At 44.0% G+C, this 19,243-nt stretch overlaps 2 protein-coding genes across 2 annotated transcripts; one reads left to right on the forward strand and one right to left on the reverse strand.

The window, feature by feature from the left end:
• The first annotated feature begins 231 nt into the window (after positions 1-231).
• Positions 232-14,873, forward strand: si:dkeyp-77h1.4 (uncharacterized). The gene is made up of 11 exons (XM_062399948.1): positions 232-566; positions 5,610-5,675; positions 5,879-5,899; positions 6,011-6,286; positions 7,551-7,671; positions 7,817-7,992; positions 8,273-8,415; positions 8,819-8,966; positions 9,199-9,380; positions 9,466-9,558; positions 10,273-14,873. The coding sequence occupies exons 2-11, from the start codon at positions 5,630-5,632 to the stop codon at positions 10,945-10,947; spliced, it is 1,881 nt and encodes a 626-aa protein (XP_062255932.1). The 5' UTR covers positions 232-566; positions 5,610-5,629; the 3' UTR covers positions 10,948-14,873.
• Positions 14,097-18,744, reverse strand: si:ch73-54f23.4 (zinc-binding protein A33). The gene is made up of 6 exons (XM_062400022.1): positions 17,682-18,744; positions 17,292-17,387; positions 16,910-17,143; positions 16,430-16,452; positions 16,156-16,271; positions 14,097-16,064 (listed from the first exon to the last, which is right to left on the reverse strand). The coding sequence occupies exons 1-6, from the start codon at positions 17,745-17,747 to the stop codon at positions 15,511-15,513; spliced, it is 1,089 nt and encodes a 362-aa protein (XP_062256006.1). The 5' UTR covers positions 17,748-18,744; the 3' UTR covers positions 14,097-15,510.
• Between the last annotated feature and the right edge of the window lie 499 nt (positions 18,745-19,243).

The following is a 19,243-nucleotide window of genomic DNA, read 5'->3' on the forward strand; positions in this document are numbered from 1 at the left end:
AGTAGACCATGTGGATTTGGGTGAACCATCCCTTTAAGATCATTCTCTTGATTTAGTATTTCTTGCTAAATCAAAATAAAATCTCCACAAAACCAGATAACAAAGAAAAAGGCTTTTATTTGTTGGGGTAAAAAAACGAGGAAAGTGATGTGATGAAAACGAATGCAACAAGCAAAAGCTCAAAAATAACTAATCTGAACTCAATGTCACCTTTAATGGACCTGACAGCTGAATTGATTGATGGATGCTCACTTTGCAGCATCAGCATCTTCTGACTCCTGACTGACCGCCACTCCCCATCTTCACTGTCAGGGGGTCCATAGGTGGGGGTGCGGTGGGGGTTGATGGTGTTCGGTGTTTCCCGACACGAGTCGAGTGTCTCCGAGCGCGCGAGCCCGAGCCCGACATATTCTGAGCGTCCTCCAAATGTTGAGCCCGAGCGGTGAAGCGCGGCTCTGGAGGGGGCGAGGTTGGAGAGAAGGAGGCAGCAACCAGGCTCCGCTCGCACTCACACTGACCTGCGAGACAATCCCGACATCCCTGCAGCTGTGACCGGACTCATAGAGGTAGGTGAGCCACCGACGGCTGCTTTATTCCTGCCTCCAACACGTATGACGCGTGTGGATGCGTTTTTCCCCAAACCCGGACCGGTGCGCCACGGGTTAAATTCTGCAGTTTTTTTGGGTTGATGCGCTCGTCGGCTGTCCCGGCCCCGGACGTGACTGCCTGTTACCGACCTGTGAGGTTTGAAAACATATCACATAGTGTCTGAGAATGGGAGAGGAGAGCTGTGGAAATAAGGTCCATCCTGTTTACTGAGTGAACAGAGCCGTTTCACTTATTTCCCCATGCAGCCTCCCGGGGGAGAGTCAGGAATATCGTGCAGGTTTATTTAACAGGATGCAGGATGGGGATAAATGTTTATTATAGCCTGATGTGCATGTACAGATTCGGATTCAGTTCAAGCTTTACATGAAAACATGAGATAAATAAAATTGCATATTATGCAGTCTATAGTCTTATATCATTCCCATATGTCATTCCCATGCTCTAAGAAGGTAAGGGCGCTTGGATCTTCTACATTCTTATGACTTCAAAGCTTAAAAGCCTCCATTATCTGGGAGGACGCTCTTCCTGGCTGTGTCACCTCTGCCTGCAGTGTGCAGCTCACAGACCTTTAACACCAGAGAGCCTTGGTGTTCATCACCAGACCCCTATCCTGTCTGTGTAATCTTTACCATAAAGTAAATCCAAACCTCTTGTGTCCTTATCCCCTGTAATAGTGTGTTTGTCCACCTTGCGCCGGCTCCTGCATGTGTCCCCTTTACCAACCCCCCCCCATTTCGGTCCACTGATTTTATTCAATCTGACAGGTGCGAGAAATATGTTGGACAAGTGTCCGCTGCTGCAGGCTTCTTCTCAAACATAGACTTTACATTTGTATTTTGTCTCGTCGAGATTGTCCTCCCTCATCTTTTTCTGCTGTGCGGTTATAAAAGGCGAGTTGAGTGGAGGTGATGGAGAGGCCGGTGACGTTGGGATCACCAGACTGGAAAAATGGGACTTTTTTTATGAATTCTTTCAGCAAAGGGAGACTCCATCTTTGTTTTTAGGTTCACCTGCAGCACACATCAAGCCTCTCTCCCATGTGTCTCCTGGTGCAGCCCTTTTTGAATGCTTCATGTTTTATGAATGTCTAGCGCTGTGGTAAGAGGGTACAGCTTGTGCATCTGTGTAAGTGTGTGTGTGTGTGTGTGTGTTTCTGTGTGTGTTTGTGTGCTCGTTCTTCCTACCTCTTTGGGACCAGCACACCCACTGACCTTGTCAGGACCAGCACACTTCATAGTTACCAAAGAAAACCTTACTTTCTGAGCTCCAGTTTAAGGTTCAGGTGAAGATGTGAATTGTACTCAGGTTAAGGTTAGGGATGAGGTTTTGGTGAGGCTGTTCACTATGAGTGGAAGGGTCCAGAGCATAGACCTGGCAGAGTGGTGACATTTTGGTTGATCAAGATTTTGTTTTGGTGTTAGAATTCGGTTTGGATTAATTTAAGGGTTAGGCCTTTATTTGTGATGGTTAAGGTTGGGGGTAAGGGTTAAGGGAAAGCATTAAGTCAATGCGTGTCGATGAAGTACAAAGTTGTGTGTGTGTGTGTGTGTGTGTTTGAGCTCTTCTGTTTTGCCTCCTCATCATCAGAGGGGCCTCACCTTGTGCAGAGTTATTCCTCCTCATCACTCGGGCAAAGAAACTGAGGGAAGTGAAACTGAAAGAGAAATGATGATGGGTGAAGAGGACACAGAGGTAGCTTTGTTGGGTCCCCACATCTGCAGTCATTGATGGCATTTCCGCCTCTTTAAAGCCCCTGTGGACAAAGACGTGTCTGTCCCTCCAGTGTATAGCAGGCAGTTTGGAGTTTGAAGGAACACAGGCACAGGCTTTGATTTCAGAGTGGGATGCACAGGCTTGGATTATATAAAACAAGGAGGAGGAGAGGGTGAAAGAGACATGATAAAAAGAGAGAGAGAGTTCTGGAGAGGAGGCCTGAGAAAGCAAAGCAAAGATATGCCCCGAGATACGGAGCAGGGGGGTTCGAGTTGAGAGGAGAATAATATGATGCAGAGCTGTCGAAGGCAGCAGGAGAGGACTGGGAGACTTGAAGGAGGGCTGTGATGGTGGTGGAAAGTAACACTTGAAGATGTGAAAATTGCGATGGCAGTGAGAGAAAGGGAGAAAAAGCAAAGGACTCCAGTGAGGTAGAATGAAGACGGGTGAAGCTAAGTGAGAGGAGAGGAGGAAGTCAGGGAAGGACAGCAGATGGCATGTCCGTCTGTGCCCGGAGGACAGTGTATGAACGAATAAGCTCATAATGTAGCTTATTGCATGTGTTTTCATGATGGTGCATGTTTGCGCTCGGCAGACTCGACCCTCTCTTGTTAGTTTTGGTCTCAATTACTCAAAATCACATAAAGACAAAAGGCGTTTGGACTTATTCTTCTCAGATCCTGCACAGAAACAGCAGATCTGCCACGGTGCCTTGCCGAGGGTGGACTGCTGAGACAGACAGATGGCCTCCTCCACCAGAGCCAACCAATCCTACATCTCCGATCACTTTATTAATTAAACGCTGAGTGTCACTGGGGTCAAGAGTCAATTTGTTGGATGTAATTTATGATGCAGGCGCCTCGTTAAAACCCTGAGGAGAATTCCTGAAACAAAGGACGGAGACAGTAAGACTCACTGTGTAATTTGAGAGATACAGACGACTGGAAACCAAGGTTTTGTTTGCAGAGAGACTTTGATCCTTTGTGACGCAGTTTGGTTCCATATTTTGTTTCAGATACAATAAAAAATCAGTGGGCTTTTAGGCGTCCTGCCCAGAGTGTTGTGTGTGGATGTGGCCGACAGGGTTGTGTGAGGCCTAATGTGAAGCAGCAGCTCTGGTTGTCGGATTGCGACACTGTGAAATTTGACTTTTTCTCATTAAACAATAAAAAACAAGGAGATTGTCTCTGCTATTGCCAATTAAAAGGATATTCTCGCTACACATATACAAAGGCAGACAGGTGGCACACACACAGACGGAGCTGGGATGTTTTAATGCTGCATCATTTCCAGTAGGAATGGGTTGTGGGACGTTGTGTCTGCCGTTTTGCAATAACACACTTAAATCTTCACCGCGTGTTTATTAGCTGCTGCATAGTGTGACTGGGAGCACTGCAGGTGTTCCCTCCCAGTCCCCTCCTCGGCTTTGTAAACGAAAAACTGCAGCAAGCGTCTTTTGCACAAACTCCGGATGAGTCGCCTCAGATGCCTTGGAAGCAGGAGGCAGTTTTCAAATCATCATAATCCCAATCCGTGCTACAACATTAATCATGATCCCTCTCAGAAACCATCTTAGTCATACAGGCTCCTGAGGAAAACATGTTTTCCCTGCAGCCCTTGTCCTCGGTCTGGACTGTTCCTGTTGGAATCTCGGCGAGGCCGTTACTCCAATCACTGCAATTTGAATAATCTTGGGGTCATGAATTATTCTCTGTTTAAAGACAGGCACATAATCAATACACGATCCTTGACAGTGATCTAGAGCCCTGCTAAACAAGTACATACACTATAAAAGAAAAGCCCCTCTTCACGACACTAACTTTGACCCATAAATCTTCTCACGGTCCTGATTTGAAATTGAGCCCAGGTATGTCATTAAGTTATAATAGCACCACTATTGGTTTTCGCAAAGAGGGTTTCACCACAGGCTGCTTTTATGTCTGAAGTCCAATAATAATCCCCAGGCTATGGCAGGTAAATTGAATTTGCAGGGACTGAAAGATTCTCTGGAAATAGTCCCCTCCAGGACTTTTAGATGGGCTAATTGGATTACTAGTGAACCCTACAGGACAACATTAAGGAAAATCAGAAAGAAATACAATGTTGACCACAATAGCACAGTTAAAAGACGCTATTTTGTATGAAAAATCACATATAATAATACAATTCTTATGAGCTTGACAGTTTCTAGGTTTTCTGGCATATATATTATATAACCTTGGCTGCATGCTGCTCTATCCCGCTGTGAGCGCTGCAGGTGATTCTTCCTGGTCCCCTCCTGGGCTTTTAAAATGAAAAACCACAGGCAGGTTTCTTTTGGCTCCAGCCCCATGATGCTTTGCCTCTGATGTCTCAGCACAAAAAGACCATCAATATCTCCTCAGTGCTGCGATCAGTCAGGCTGCTTCACCAGAAACCCTCTTGTGGAAATCATGGTCACCCCCCTCTGTTCCCTTTCCCCGACATTTGCAGTTTCCCCTATTTTAATTTCAACAGGATCTTACTTGCAGACGTTCTCTTCAAATAGCGAGAGAGAAATTATGATAACGAGATTCATGTAGCTCCTGAATGTCTAGTATAGTGTAGTAGGGAGATTTTGCACTTGAGATTATTGGCAGTGACATCACTGAATGGAGGACTCGTTCTGTCTCCATTTATCATCTAATGGCAACTGACAAGTCTCTACAGCACGGTAAAGATTGATTCTACCTTCGATGGGAAAGTGCGTGTGAATGTTTGTATGTACGACGGCGGAACATCTCCCTCATGAGACCTGGTTCACAGATCATTTCTTGACACTGTAACAATATATTCAGTTCGGGGACGTGATGTGAATCCAATATTTGGGCCATTAGATTGTGATTGTTTTCAGCCAATATTCTAATAGCAGTAGTCATTTGATTAAAATTAGAGCACATACCGTCCTCAAGGCCCAGCAGTCCCTTTAAATTAAATCAAGCTGCAGCCATTTTTCATATAATCACAGATATCAGGTCCCTAAATGTGCCTGAATGTGCAAGATCCTTTAATCAATTCCTGGGAAAACAGTGAAAATGTTGGACAGTCTGTCACAATGTGAGAGAAAGTGAAATAAATTCCATGGATCTGTGTCCGTCCACCAAATTTCGCAACATAAACCAAAAAACAGCGAAGGTTAAAACAAAAGCATTAACTCTCAGTCATTTCCTCAGACTAACTCTGCAAATATGAATCCATATGTACATGTGTGAAGGTAAATAAATGCTGCCTATTGTTTTGACTGTCTGTGAACACATCTCTCTTTGTAGACACTAACACATACGCCAGGATGGGGACAGTCAGTGGGATCACACTCAGCCTCCTGCTCACCACAGGTATGTCATTAGAATGTAGTGGTGCCCTATAGTGGTGATATGGATGTATGTCAGTTGTGTCTTTTTCCACCAATGCCAGTGTCATTACATTATTGACTAATCCAGAAAAATGTGTGAGAATATTTTCCATAAAAAAGACAACTACTGACGTTAAAGAGTCAGAATATCCAAATATATCGTTTGTGTTTTCTCTTCCTTCACAGTTCTGTCTGCTCCTGTGAAAGGTAAGACTCTTATGTTGAGTTTGTCACTCATCAATGAGGAATTATGAGCCGCCCTTAACCATAATGTGTTTGTCAATGCTCCCTCTTCCCTGTGTCCACCGTGTTATCCAGTCGACGAGGACTCGATGACTTTGTTCCACGGGGAGGATTTCCACATCATGCTCACCTCTCTCGGGCTGGAGGTCACGTTCCGGAACAGGTCGGCACCGCGTTCGCCCGACGTGGTCCTGATGAGAGACGGTGCTGTGGTCAACAGCCGGGCCAAACTCAACCGCCAACTCAGCCACCTCATTGTAGACGCTGTGGGCGAGGAAGACGAGGGCGTGTACACGGTGAAGAACCCGGAGAAGCCTGAGGAGATCAGGCGCATCACGCTTGTAGTCCGAGGTATCTGATGACATCTTAACAAAAGTGTCTCAAAGGACATATTACCTCCTCACAAGAGGTCTTAGAATTTTTATTGAAAACACTACTAGAAGACTCAAATTCACGAAATTCATACCAAGTTCCTCTAGGATAATGTTAAATTACTAATCAGTGATTTCAAATGGATAATTAACATCTACATAACAAACTATTACCTGATTTTATCCATTTATATAATTAGAAAGCCTCAATGCAATACAGTAAATAAAATAAAAAAGCATTTTAGATCATCTTTAGACATAATTCATTTTCAATTTCTATTTCCATTTAATGTTTTAAATTATTTCATATTAAATGTCAGTGAGTGCAAATAGGGCTGAAAGTAAAGTTTAAACAGTTTACATTTGAGACTTCGATCACATTTATGTACTTTAACTAAAAAATAAATACTATAATAGACTTTAACTTATGTAGTATTTTTAAAGGGTCGTTTTTGATATGAATACTTCTTCCACCACTGCGTCACATCAGAGCTACGACATCAGGATGAAGAATACATCTTCTACACCTGATCTGGAGTCAGAATCAGTGCAGTGTCTTTTCCTCTGCTCTCATCATCCACTCAGCAGCCAAAAAATGGTTACACATCCTGTTCGTCTCGTCAGTGTCTCACGTCTCAGCCGTGATGATGACTCTGTGTTCTGATGAGATTAGACACACAAAGGTGAAACAAAGAGGGAATGACACCCAGCTTGAGTTAATTCCATCCCAGCAAGGATACAAACCACCATAGTGTAGCAGTGTGTGGAAGCTGTGCCATATGGAAGGAGTAATGTGCTGTGCAGAGATAAACACGTGTGCGTGTGTGTGTGTGTGTGTTAAGGCATGCCAGAGCTGCCAGCCAGTAATTATGCAGCTCTTTAACTGCCAACCCGCTCCCCTTTCTTTCCCTCCCCTGTTGTTTTCCTGTCTTCATCTGGTCTTTACTGTCTTTCCCTCCGCTCGCTTTGTGCACCCTTTCATTCCAGCCATCTAGATATTTTTGGATCAGTGCTCCTTCGTTTCCCTCCAGTCCGTCCCCCGTTCATCACATCTGCCCAGCTTGCTTTCTCTCTCTCTCTCTCTCTCTCTCTCTCTCTCTCTCTCTCTCTCTCTCTCTCTCTCTCTCTCTCTATCTCCCCCCCTTCACTCCGTTTCACTTACAGTACACGCTTGCAATTTCCTCTCTGCTGTAATTAGTACTGAAGAGCAGAATGTTTACCACTTCCCTTCCTTTACCTCCTAGATTGCTCCAATGAGCAGCTCATTACATATGGAGACAACTTCCTTATTCCGCTGTTGGAGGTGACCCCTTCCGTCACCCTGGAGTACCGGCCCTTGGCCGTGGAGGCCAACCAGACATCAAGGTAAAGAGTCCGCCAGATTACTCTGATATTTAAACCCAAGAGAATCTGTAATTACATTTTCCCACCATGATTCACATGCAGAGAAACAGATTGTCTCTGAATTACGAGGAAAGGTGGAGAAATGATTTGACTTCTCCTCCTGCAGACCGGCTCTGGTGCTGCTGACCAGTACGGGCATATCCAGGGACGGCTACCAGGGTCGTATCAGTGTCAACGAGCGCAGCATCGGTCTCAGTGCTGTCACAGGGGCAGACGAGGGCAGCTACACTGTCAGATACGCCGAAGGTGCCATCCTGAAGAAAGTGTGTCTCAACGTCAGGGGTGAGAGGACAAATGAAGACAGATATTTTTTTTTTTTTAGTCTCCTGTATTTACCCTTTCTGAAACGGCCTTCAACTTCCATCCGGATGTTGTTGTTGTTGTTGTGTCTGTGGTTATTAGACTCTTCTTGCCTGCGGTAATGGCTTTTTAAATACCTGCATGTTAATGGATCTGAGCAGGCTAATGCATTTCAGATGATCCATGGGCCTGTAAACAGAGCTGTGATGTATTTACTCTCTGTCTGTCCTCTGTCCTCCCCTGTCGTCCCTCTGTGTCCCAGAGCGCCAAGAGTTCCCCAACGAGCCGATTGGCAAAAGACTGAAGATCAACCTGGTGCTCAACAGCTCCTTGGTCCGTCTCTACTACACCCCCGATTATGACTCAACGCCCCGTCTGCTGCTGGACAAGGGAGAATTCACGAGTGTAACTATTCGTCTTACTAACAACTTTATTTATATAGCGGATTTCAATTCAAACTTGAAACTGTCAAAAGTATTGGTTAAAATAGAGGATAAAAGAAACATATAAGTCACAGCTAAATGTAATATATTATAGTTCTGTTATGTGACCAGTTAGAGTCATATTTACACAATGCCTATGCTGAATGCCAGCTTTTTTTAGGTGTCAAAAGCTGCTTAAGGACATTTTACTCATTATGACCCACTTTTGAACCAGTCTCTGCTGTTGAGTTATTTCAAAGTCTAAGCCTTTTATCGTTGGTGCTGTGTTTATAATCTTTTCTCTTTTACATCATTCAATGTTTGGTACACATATGTTGTGCTGTCTTGATTTCTGCAACTCACGGATGTGCATGTCTGTGTTCTAGGCTCAAGAGGCGCTGGGTCTGCAGGAACGTCTCACCCTGGAAGGTTCACAGTTTATTCTAGATCAGGTCAAGGCGTCAGACGCTGGCGAGTTCAAGATTATTGACATACTGGGATTCACTGTGTCCATCACCCACCTGCGAGTGAAACGTAAGGAAGGGGGCTGGCAGGTTTATGTTGCTGTGATAGCTGCTGAAGGTTGGCATCAAAACATCAGAACGGAGAGGAGCGCAAATTATTGCTTTGTGGCTGAAAAAGAAAGAATAGTCCATTTCTTTGTTGATTATATTCATGTATTGGAACTTGTCAACGAGTGGACCCTTGAATAATCTACTCCCACTCCTGTCCCTTCTCTCTCCTTTCCCACAATGCCTCCATGCAGCCTACAAGCTGGAGTCCCTGTATGTAGCCATCATCGCCCTGTTGGGTCTGCTGGTTTTCCTTCTGCTGGCCTGCCTGCTGTCCTGCCTGATCAAAGTGAAGAAGAGGGCCAAGAGGGCGGCTACGCTGGAGAAGATCGCCCAGAACGCTGGCAAAGAGGACGAGGGGGAGGCCTTCAGACAGGTCGGAGGGACAAACATCCCACCGACAGCGTGATGGTGCTGGTGATGGTTATGATGTTGACTGTAGTTTCCTTCTCACCAAACAGGTGGTGAAGAACATCACCAAACTCAGTGAGGAATCCAAGCATTCCCAGGCGGACACCACAGAGAAATCTCAAAGCACAGAGGTGGACATTAAAGTAAGAATGTGAAGTATATTTGTCTCAAAGTGCATCTTTAAGAGAGTTTTAATAATGTCTCAATTTTTCTGCGTTCAGACAGCTGCAGCTTATTCAGAATGCTGCTGCTAGAGTCCAGAGAGAGGATCACGTCAGTCGAGGTCTCAGAACTTTGCAGTGGCTTCCTGCGTGACAAAAACAAATGATTTTTTTAATATTGCTATTGGTTTTTTAAAGGATTAAATCGACCAAAACTCATCCCTGATCTGCTGCTGTGTTATGAACCTTCCAGACATCTCAGGTCTTCTGGGACAGACCGACTAGCTGTCAAAACTAGACAGAGAACCTGCATTCTGCTTTCATGCAACATGTACGTGGAGCAAACTCCCAGAAAACCTGAGGTCTGCTCCTACTCTCAGTTCTATTAAATGGTGGCTGAAAACTTTTATGTTTGCCGCTACCTTTTTTAATTAATTTGGGTCTATTTATTGATACCTTACACTGTATACTAGCTGTGCAGTTTTAGCTTGTTCTTATCTTCCAGTCCCCCCCCCTCCCCATGGCAGTGTCCCTCCCAATATTTCCCTGTTACAACCCTTATATGTTCATTTTATATTGCCCTGTATGTCTCCTATATGCTGTCTTCCTGTTTTATGTCTGATGTGAAGCACTCTGGATTGCCTCATTGTACAAAGTTGTACAAATTAACTTTCCTTGTTGTCTGTCTGAACTCAGGGTCTGGAGGTTTCCTCTAAAGAGGTTGGAGTTGGTAACCTAGAGACCAGTGACTCAGGTGTTGGCTTTAACACCGCCCTCCCACTGGACACTGACACCGATGTCCCTGATCAAATCCCTGACTCTGAGGCTGTAAGCATCTCTGTTGAAGAAACCAAACCTAGTCCACCACCTGCTGCAGAGGCCAAACCAAGCGCTCCACCTGCTGTGGAAATAATGCCCAGTCCTGTAGCTGAAACTAAAGCCAGCCCAACACCTGAGATTAAGAAAACCCCCGAGGAGGTGAAGCCGGATGCTCCCAAACAAGAAGTTAAGCTTAGCCCAGCCCTGAGCTCTGAGCCCAAGGCTGGTCTGAGCCCAGCTGATCCAAAGCCTGCGCCAAGTCCGAGCCCGGAGCCCAAACCAGCTGCTCCTAAAGCCCCAAAAGCTGAAAGTAAGAGCGCACTTACCCCCGAACCCGAGCCACCTAAACCAACAACACCAGAACCCATCACCAACGGTGCACCTGAGCCAGGCCCGGATTCCAAACCAAGCCCAGATCACACTGATGCTATCGGAGGCTTGAGTCCAAAGGTGGCTCCCCCTAAAACCCCGGAGGTGGAGCTGAAATCTGGAGGTGCCGTAATAGAGGATAGCAAAGACGACGCTGCGGCGGAGAAACCAACCACCACCTGAGATCTGCCCCTGCAAAAACACATCGGAAGCCCCACAGATCTACCACCACTGTAGACAATCGAACACCCCCAACCAAATAATGAAGAAACCACTGAGGCTGGGGCGAGCGAGGGCTTTGGTTCAAACATGTCTAATGCCTGAATTACCTTCATAATGGTATATCTCACTTGTCTATAACTAACTTATAACCTTTGAGACTTTCTGATTCAGAAACACTTCACATAACTAATAAGGTTTGTTGATTGTTAATCTTTAGAGTTGTAGGCACCTTTGCTGGTGGGTTTTTAGTTTTTGGTTAACTTCACAGTGAAACTGCCAGTCTTCAAATGAAATCCTTTGCTGAGTTTACAACTAAACTGTTAACAACACATAAGGTCTTTTCTAACATATAGTGAGGTTTACAAGATTTTATCAAAACAAGAACAGAACTAGAATTTCTTATCTGACCTGAACTAACCATCCTTTACAATTTAGATGGTTAATAAGCTTGTGGAAAAAACTGACAAAACAGGTTTAGCTATAACATGTGATGATATTATCTAGACTGGACATAATCTGAACAGAAATCAAAGCCCTTTTCATTACACAGATCACATTCAGTTGTTGACATTTTGTACAAATGTGGATGTTAACTGCTTGTGCCTGTCATCTGGCTTCAGAAACATCTGAAATACACCATCACACATAACTAGACCTACACTCTATTGAGGCTATTTCCCCACCAAGGCAACAGTCCCTTTAAATTAAAACAGACCTTACATCTAGAGTCACATTATGTTTCTCAGCTGCAGCTTCGTGGTAGTTTCTGGCTCTATTGGTTACCACACAGCAGTTGAAACAAACCACATTTAAATCCACTAGATCAAGATTTTTTATTAGGATCAGAATGAAATTACACACCTTTATTGATACTCACCCCGTAACAATGTCGGAATGTATTCATCAAGGCCCATAAAGTCCTGGAATCCGACTTAAGATCTAGATCTACATCAAAATTGTATTTGTTCTTTTGGTCTTCTAAAATTGGATTACTCTCAGTGGAGTAAGAGGAATCTCATGAAAGCAGGAACTCCAGACACCATGCGCTGTATGTTGGGCCAGAGGGGAAATACTCAATCAAAGTGAAAGTCCAAATAGTTAGAATGCTTGGTCATTATCCTTCCCAACTTCCATGTCTTTATTGAGGCCTTTCTTTTTTCTCCCGGTCATTCCTTCTCCATCTTGCCTTCCTTTCCCTAAATTTCCTTTCTCTCCTTTTCTTTCCTTTCGCTTCCCTTACTTTTCCTCATTTAAAACTACCTAATTTCTTGACGTAGTTAGACTAGATAAACTATTAAATATTAGATTTAGTTGTCGATGAAAAAGAGTAGATCTGTAGAGTAGTAACATTAGGACAAAGATTTAACATTTATAGCTAACATCTTAAAAATCTCCAAAATTGTCCTATGAGGCCTTTGTCATTATCACAACATTGTGTGTCCAAAGTTTGCAGGTATGTGGATGCTCAGTTAACTTCACTGAATATTAGTTAAAATTCTTTTATGGTGGAAAGCTAAATGAGGTACGCAGAAACAGTGTTCACGAGACAAAATGCATGTCTCTACCTCGTGTTTAAAATCATCACAGTCCAGGTTTGATGCACAGAAATCAACAGAGAGCTTTTTGACCTCCTTACAACAGACTGATAATTCAGTCTCACGATTGGTGGAATGTCAACACATTGTAAGACGTATGACCAACTGGCCTTTTCTCTGTAGCTTTTTTCTTATCAGTAAATTACCATCAGGCGAGACGTGGCAGCATTTTCTCAAGCCATACCACGAGATGGGCTTCGATGTCAGATTTGATACTTAGATCAGTTGCTATAATACATAAAACTACCAAAAAAATCTAAATCAAGGTGCCTCAAATTAGATGGACGAACAGCATTAGACTTTCAGGGGCAGTTTTATTAGAGATTAACAATAACAATTAAATAATCAGAGGATTAATAAATAACAGTGGTTGTGTCTCGTTTCCAGCCTGGACCTGTGAAGAAACCACAAACTGGTTATGCAAATGAGAAATATGTTCTTTATATAAACACACACACACACACACACACACACACAGACACGCACTCTCTCAAACACACACACACACAAATCTTGTTCTTCTATTTTGACACTCGTTGGCATATTGCCCTAACCCTGACCTTAACCTTCACAACTAAATGCTTACTACTATCCCTTAACCTAAATTTAACCTCAACCTTAATCTAAACCTAATCCTGAAGCGAGCTTTAACGCTCAAACAGCCCTTTGAAAAAGTGAGGACTGAGCAAAACGTCCTCACTTTCCATTAATTAGTCAAGAAGGTCTATGCTCAAAATGGTCCTCACAAAGACATAAGTACAAATACACACACTCACACATACACCCTCACACACATACAATCACACGCACACATTCACACTCCAGCCTTGTAAATATTGCATGTGTACGCCACTTTAACCCCCTTGAAGCTGAATGTTTTTAGTGTATAGAATGGTTGTTGTATTATACTTGATAACAAAAAGAGAAAACTAATTTAAACCAAATCCAGAATAGAGAATATATGCACATAATATATGCTATTTAATATGCACTAACATATTGAACTAATTGAAGAGCCAAATAATGTAAAAATAATAAAACCATCAAACCTATTTTAGATCTTTTATCACCAGTCCAGCCAGACAGCTTACAGTATCTTCCACAGTATTTACATGTTGTATTAACACATTTAACCTGCATCACTTAAAGCACTGACTGCAGCATGACCACAACAAGTCCTGAACAACAGGCTCCTATCGTCCTAAACTTGTTTCTGTGTGATCGGGGGAGTGATGTTTTAATATGCCATCATTGTGTGTGGAGGTTATATTGTGATTAATTGATGCACGTATGTACAGTATGAGCGTGAATGATTTATGACCGTGTGTGTGTGTGTTTGTGTGTGTGTGTGGGATGTTTGTACAGAACTACCGCCCTCGTGTGAGCTTCGCCGTGTGTTGTGAGTACGGTTATTCATGTGCCTGCTTAAATCATGTTGCAGTGTGAAGAAACACAAGTGTGAACGTGTTTAAAACCACAAAACACACACACAAAAAAAATGCAAAGGATAGCCTATTGTAACTTTGAGATATTTGAGTGATTCTCGTTTTATTTAGTGCCTGTTGGACAGTCGGCCTGTTCTCTGGCACCTGTCGACACAGTTTTCTTATAGGTAGGGTATCCACAGATGTAGGACGCTGTTTTCACACCCGACTGAACAAAGTGACATCACATGTTGGCCGGATGTGCCGGAGATAAGTGACATATCGTATGAAAGTGGTTGAAAGACAGGTTTTCAAGTTTGCCGTGTAGCTTAATGAGCGCTGAGGTGTGAGAGAGGGTGTTTTCCGTTGATCCAGCCTGTGGAACAGTTCAGACTGTGTGAGTGGATTCTTGGTCAAAGCAGACGAATGGCGAAGGTTTGAGTGAAGATCCCTGAGGGTCGAGAGGCGGACGGTGCAGCATCTCCATGTACCACCGTCATCGAAAAGAATATTGTCCGTGATGGTCACAGCATGCGAGTGGGGGATAGTGCATCGGTGGGGAGAGCCTCTGGTTTGTCACCAGTATTTCAGAGACAGCTCCGTCATAGTGGGAGAGTAGTGATTATATCTCACAGGTGCCAGAGGAATTCTGTTTTCGTACCCACCTCTGACAACCCACTGTTGATACCACGCCGACCTCTTGCACAACGTGATTCGTCTGAGTGTAGGGTGACGTCCCTCACCTTCTCTCTCCCCTTCCCTTTTTGCACAACACTTCACACAGATGTTTTAATATGGAAAATATTTTGTTTTCTTCTTTATTTCATGTGTAAAGGAATACTAAGAATAAACAAAAGATTGTGACGTTTGCTGTTCCCGTCGTCTTTTTGTTCTCTGGGAGCGACAGGCTTGCAGAAGGACAGTCTGGTCTCAGGGCTGTCAAACTACATCTCAGTCAGTTCTCTCACTCCGTGTCAGCCGTCGTTTGCTCTGAGTGCTTCCGCGCCATTTTCACACCCCAGGTCCCATTAATGACAAAACATGGCGGGGACATGTCACAGCAGAGCGGACGCATCGAAGATATTTATAAAGAGGTCAAAGGTTACGTCATAAAGGGGTTCACACCTGCTCTGCACCCTGAAGCTCCAGGTCGCCTCTACAAGACCCTGGTGCTCCATTTTCTTTTACTCTTGTGACAAAGCCCAACAGTCGCCTTATGAAACCAAATTGAAGATCACTAGATCCAGATTATCGCAAAATTAATAATAACAAAAGAATATCTCAAAATCGTAAAAAAAAAAAAAATTATTGAAAAATGAAGGCAATGATTAGATAATAATTTAAACTGTTTCCAAATGATTTTCTATCGATCAACTAACCAACTCATCGACTTGTCATTGAGCTCCAGATTGGTTCCAAATCTTATAATGATTCTATTTATAAAATGAACAGTTTGGACCAATAGGAACAGTCGTCATCTTCTATCTAGTGGTAACACTTCTTTATCATAGTGAAGGTTTGAAAATCTGTATTGGTGTCGTGTTCTTCCCGTCGTGTGTGTCACAGGGGTTAAAGAAGGGGAGCAGAGGCACCATGACCGATCCCATGGTGAAGGTGTAGATCGGTGCCATGGTCACAGCGTTATAGAAAGACACCTCCTCTTTTTCACAGTTCAAGAAAATGCCGATGCGAACGAGACGGAGAGACACAGTGATTTTGGTGGGTTCTGGGTCGGTGCAGGCCAGGACGGATCCACTCTTCAGGGCCAGGGTCCAGAGGCCACTGGAGGTGCCCGTGGCAGCCATCTCCCCTCTTGGGACATCTTCTCGTGCTACACCCAGCCTCCACGCTGTCTTACAACCCACCTCCACCTCCCAGTAGTGCCGCCCAGTGGTGAAGCCCTGATGACCCAGTACACAGTAATAGTAGTGGAAGCGTCGTGGGTTGGGCTCGATATCTGCTGTGTCTTTGTCTTCCTCGAACCATACTGAGGTGCAGGACTGGGACAGGGACAGGTTCGGGTGAGCTGTCTCAGGGTCTAAGGTCACTGATGTTATATCTGCGGGGCAAACAGAGATTGAGTAAAATAAGTCCTGTTGTTTAGCATGAGCCGTGTCGGTTCTGAGGACATATACAGAAAATACACATACTTGGGTAGAGGCAGCTTTTCATACGCTTCCATATCCTGTACTGGATGGGCCCCACAAACTGACCAGAGCGCACCTCAGTGTCCACGTCCGCTGGAGGAACAAAGCTGACCTGAGACCTGTTTGGATAAATCAAGAGAAGGGGAGGACTGAATGAGGGATGATAGGATATACGCCCTGTAGTAAGTGGCAAAGCACACACACACATAAGATTAATGAGTTAGGAGAAAATATCAGAGATAGTCAAATGGAAATTAGTTTGGCAAAGACACACTACCTTTTAATAAGATCTTGAATTTCCTGTAATGAGAGAAACATTGATCAATCGTCATAAAAGAAAGTACACAGCATTTTCAAACGTCCGGCCGTGAAACCATCAAGAGTCTTTTCATTAACACAAACAGTCGTCTTCTGTTGCCAGAAGGCTTCGTGCTGTCTGCTCCTATTCGCTGACTAATGCTCTGACTGCCGTTTGTCCTTTCACTGTTAAACAAGAGATTGATTTTGACTTGCAAATCAGTCGAGTCGACGGTTCGGTCAATCAATGCCCATATAAGTGGTCAAATGAGTGCCAATAAGGGGCCGCAGAGTAATAGGGTTACCCTGGGTGGGTTCCTTCAAGGTAAACCCGCAGGGCCACATTGTTTTTAGAGTTTTCATAAGCAGGATGTTGCTCCATCTGCAAATCAGTTAAGCATCAATATATTCAAATCAATAAGACAAACTATATTTTGTCTCTGGATGTCCCCTTCCTCACTTTGAGCAGCGTGGCACTGTCCTCCTCGGCCAGTTTGCTGTTTAGCACCCTGATCGCTCCGTCCAGGTCTCTCCCTTGCGCTGCTATTTTCTTCTCTCTCTCCTTCAGCTGTCTCAGTTGTTTCTGTCTCGCCCTCCTCAGTCGCTCCACGTCCTTACACTCCTCCTCGTCCAGGAAGCGATGGAGGTTCTGAAACTCGGCTTGGATTTCTCGCTCCAGATCATCAAACCTACGCTGAGAGATGAAGGGAAACAAAAGGCAGTAATTAAATCAGCTAACATTTTGACTCAAATATTTTCAAATTGGCCTCAGCAGGGTCATTATGAATGTTTATGTTGTTTTCAACTTGAACTACTATAAGATAATGATGCAGCAACGATACCTCCACTTCCCCTGACTCTATGTAGGTCTCTCTCTCTGCATCTCGGCAGTCATCGGCCTCACGCTTGATTCTTTTAATAGCCTGGACAAGTTTTTGCTGTACACACACACACACACAAACAAACACACACACATACACACACACACACACACACACACACACACACACACACACACACACACACACACACACACACAGACACACAGACAGGAGAGAAGAAAAGGAGAATTAGAGTAAAACAATACACATGCAACAGAAACCTTACAAATTTTAAGTTTCTTTGTCTAGGAAATATGAACTTTCGAATAAAAGCACACAAATGGAATGTTAGTCTCCTGTCGGTTGAACCACACACAGCAACAGGTGGAGACCATAAAACCTGAAACCTACCTTGTGATCACAGAGAAGACTGTTATTGTTATTGGTTTCGGTGGCTTCGGCGTAGTTTTGGTACATCCCCGTCTGCTGCAAAAAGTTCAAAACCAGAAATCAAAAGACACTATCGAGGATTTTAAATTAAAGTGATGGGGGGGAGTAAGAGGGATGAAGTGGAAGACTAAAAAAACGTAGCTATACAGAGAGGGAGAGAGAGAAAGAGGGTGAAGAGGAAAAAACCCATGCCAGCTACAAGAGAGTCAAGGACAAACATCCAAGCATAAAATGAGCAAGGGAGAAGCTGGTGGAGAACTCAGATCGCTAATCACCGCCTGACTTGTGAATATACGGATCCATAAAAGTAGCGGAGCGTGAGGGAGAGGTGGGAAGGAGGCAGGTGCCAGGAGGGCTCGCTGGCTGGACGCTGGCTGGCAGCAGAAATTTATGGCAGCGGACACACAAGAGTCTATTTCTGTCTCTGGAAGACAAAAAAGAATCTGGCAGCCGAGAGACACATTCAGTCAGATATAGTGTTTCATATCAGCAGTTGTTTCGCCTGGACGGGAGATGATACATATTTATACATAGCTGCCGACTGTATATTGATGTTAGTCTTTGCAAGGCTGCCATCTGATGTCTGGGGCTGTCAGAGGAGCCAAAGCAGCAAAGCTAAATACCTGCTGTCATGGTTTTCTAATATGTATTTCATACTTTCCAAAATATTCAACTTTTGTTCAGATCTCCTAAATCTTTCACCACTTTGAAACTCACGTCCGTCAGCCAGTGGAGGTTCGGCTGCAACATCGATCATGGAGTACAGAAAGCTGCAGCCAATGACTGTGGATCACAAGGAGAGACCCCAGCTGGGCGCCAAGATGTTAAGGAACCACACCCAGGTCTGATCAGCCTGTGGTGGGCCTGCTTTAACATGGGCGTGTTTAAAAGGCCAAAGCACCTGATGACTTTAAGGACAACCCTTAAGGAACAAGTGCAGAAGACCCTTGAGTGTAGAGGCGGTTTCGTCATCTTGTCCTATGTTTTTGTTTGTTGTTTTTTTAATCTGCACTTTAAAGATACTTAAAACGGGTCATCAGATTTTTAGTAAGTAAAGTTTCATTCAGCTTTTTGAAATGTTGATGCTATTTTAGAACTGTTGCAGTTTACATTTTTATGCCATTCCCCCACCCCTCCCCCCCACAGATGGAGTTTATAATGAGGAATGAGCTTCACTTTGTTCAGATGCCAGCTAATCCATGGCCCTTTCTTTATAAATTGTGTTATTCTTGTTTCCTAAAAGGATGCTGGTTAGCTTGTGCAGGGTTTCATCCAAGCACAATTCTCCTTTCTTTTTTAAACAACCTTTTGTCTGTCCACTTATCTAATCAGTTATGTATATATATACCTCTTTCTTTTTCTCTGCCCATCTTCCTCCCTCCACTCACACAGAGACACACACACAGGGGGGGGGGTCTGGCTGTGGGTGCATGCACTGAGGCAGCATTACTCATCTCTGCAAATGTTCCTCATCTATAATTCACAGTGCTGGGTCCTGACAAGTGACTGTGCTGAGCTAAGGT

Source organism: Platichthys flesus, chromosome 11 (genome assembly GCF_949316205.1).
Source record: "Platichthys flesus chromosome 11, fPlaFle2.1, whole genome shotgun sequence".
Classification (NCBI taxonomy): Eukaryota; Metazoa; Chordata; class Actinopteri; order Pleuronectiformes; family Pleuronectidae; genus Platichthys; species Platichthys flesus.

Excerpts from the sequence above, each read along its gene's own strand:
- si:dkeyp-77h1.4 (XM_062399948.1), top strand. The coding sequence starts at position 5,630 with ATGGGGACAGTCAGTGGGATCACACTCAGCCTCCTGCTCACCACAG. Across the intron at positions 8,967-9,198 it reads CACCCACCTGCGAGTGAAAC|CCTACAAGCTGGAGTCCCTG; the intron begins GTAAGGAAGGGG and ends GCCTCCATGCAG. Across the intron at positions 9,381-9,465 it reads AGGGGGAGGCCTTCAGACAG|GTGGTGAAGAACATCACCAA; the intron begins GTCGGAGGGACA and ends CTCACCAAACAG.
- si:ch73-54f23.4 (XM_062400022.1), bottom strand. The coding sequence starts at position 17,747 with ATGTACCAAAACTACGCCGAAGCCACCGAAACCAATAACAATAACAGT. Across the intron at positions 17,144-17,291 it reads TAGAGTCAGGGGAAGTGGAG|CGTAGGTTTGATGATCTGGA; the intron begins GTATCGTTGCTG and ends TTCATCTCTCAG. Across the intron at positions 16,272-16,429 it reads ATTCAAGATCTTATTAAAAG|GTCTCAGGTCAGCTTTGTTC; the intron begins GTAGTGTGTCTT and ends TTATCCAAACAG.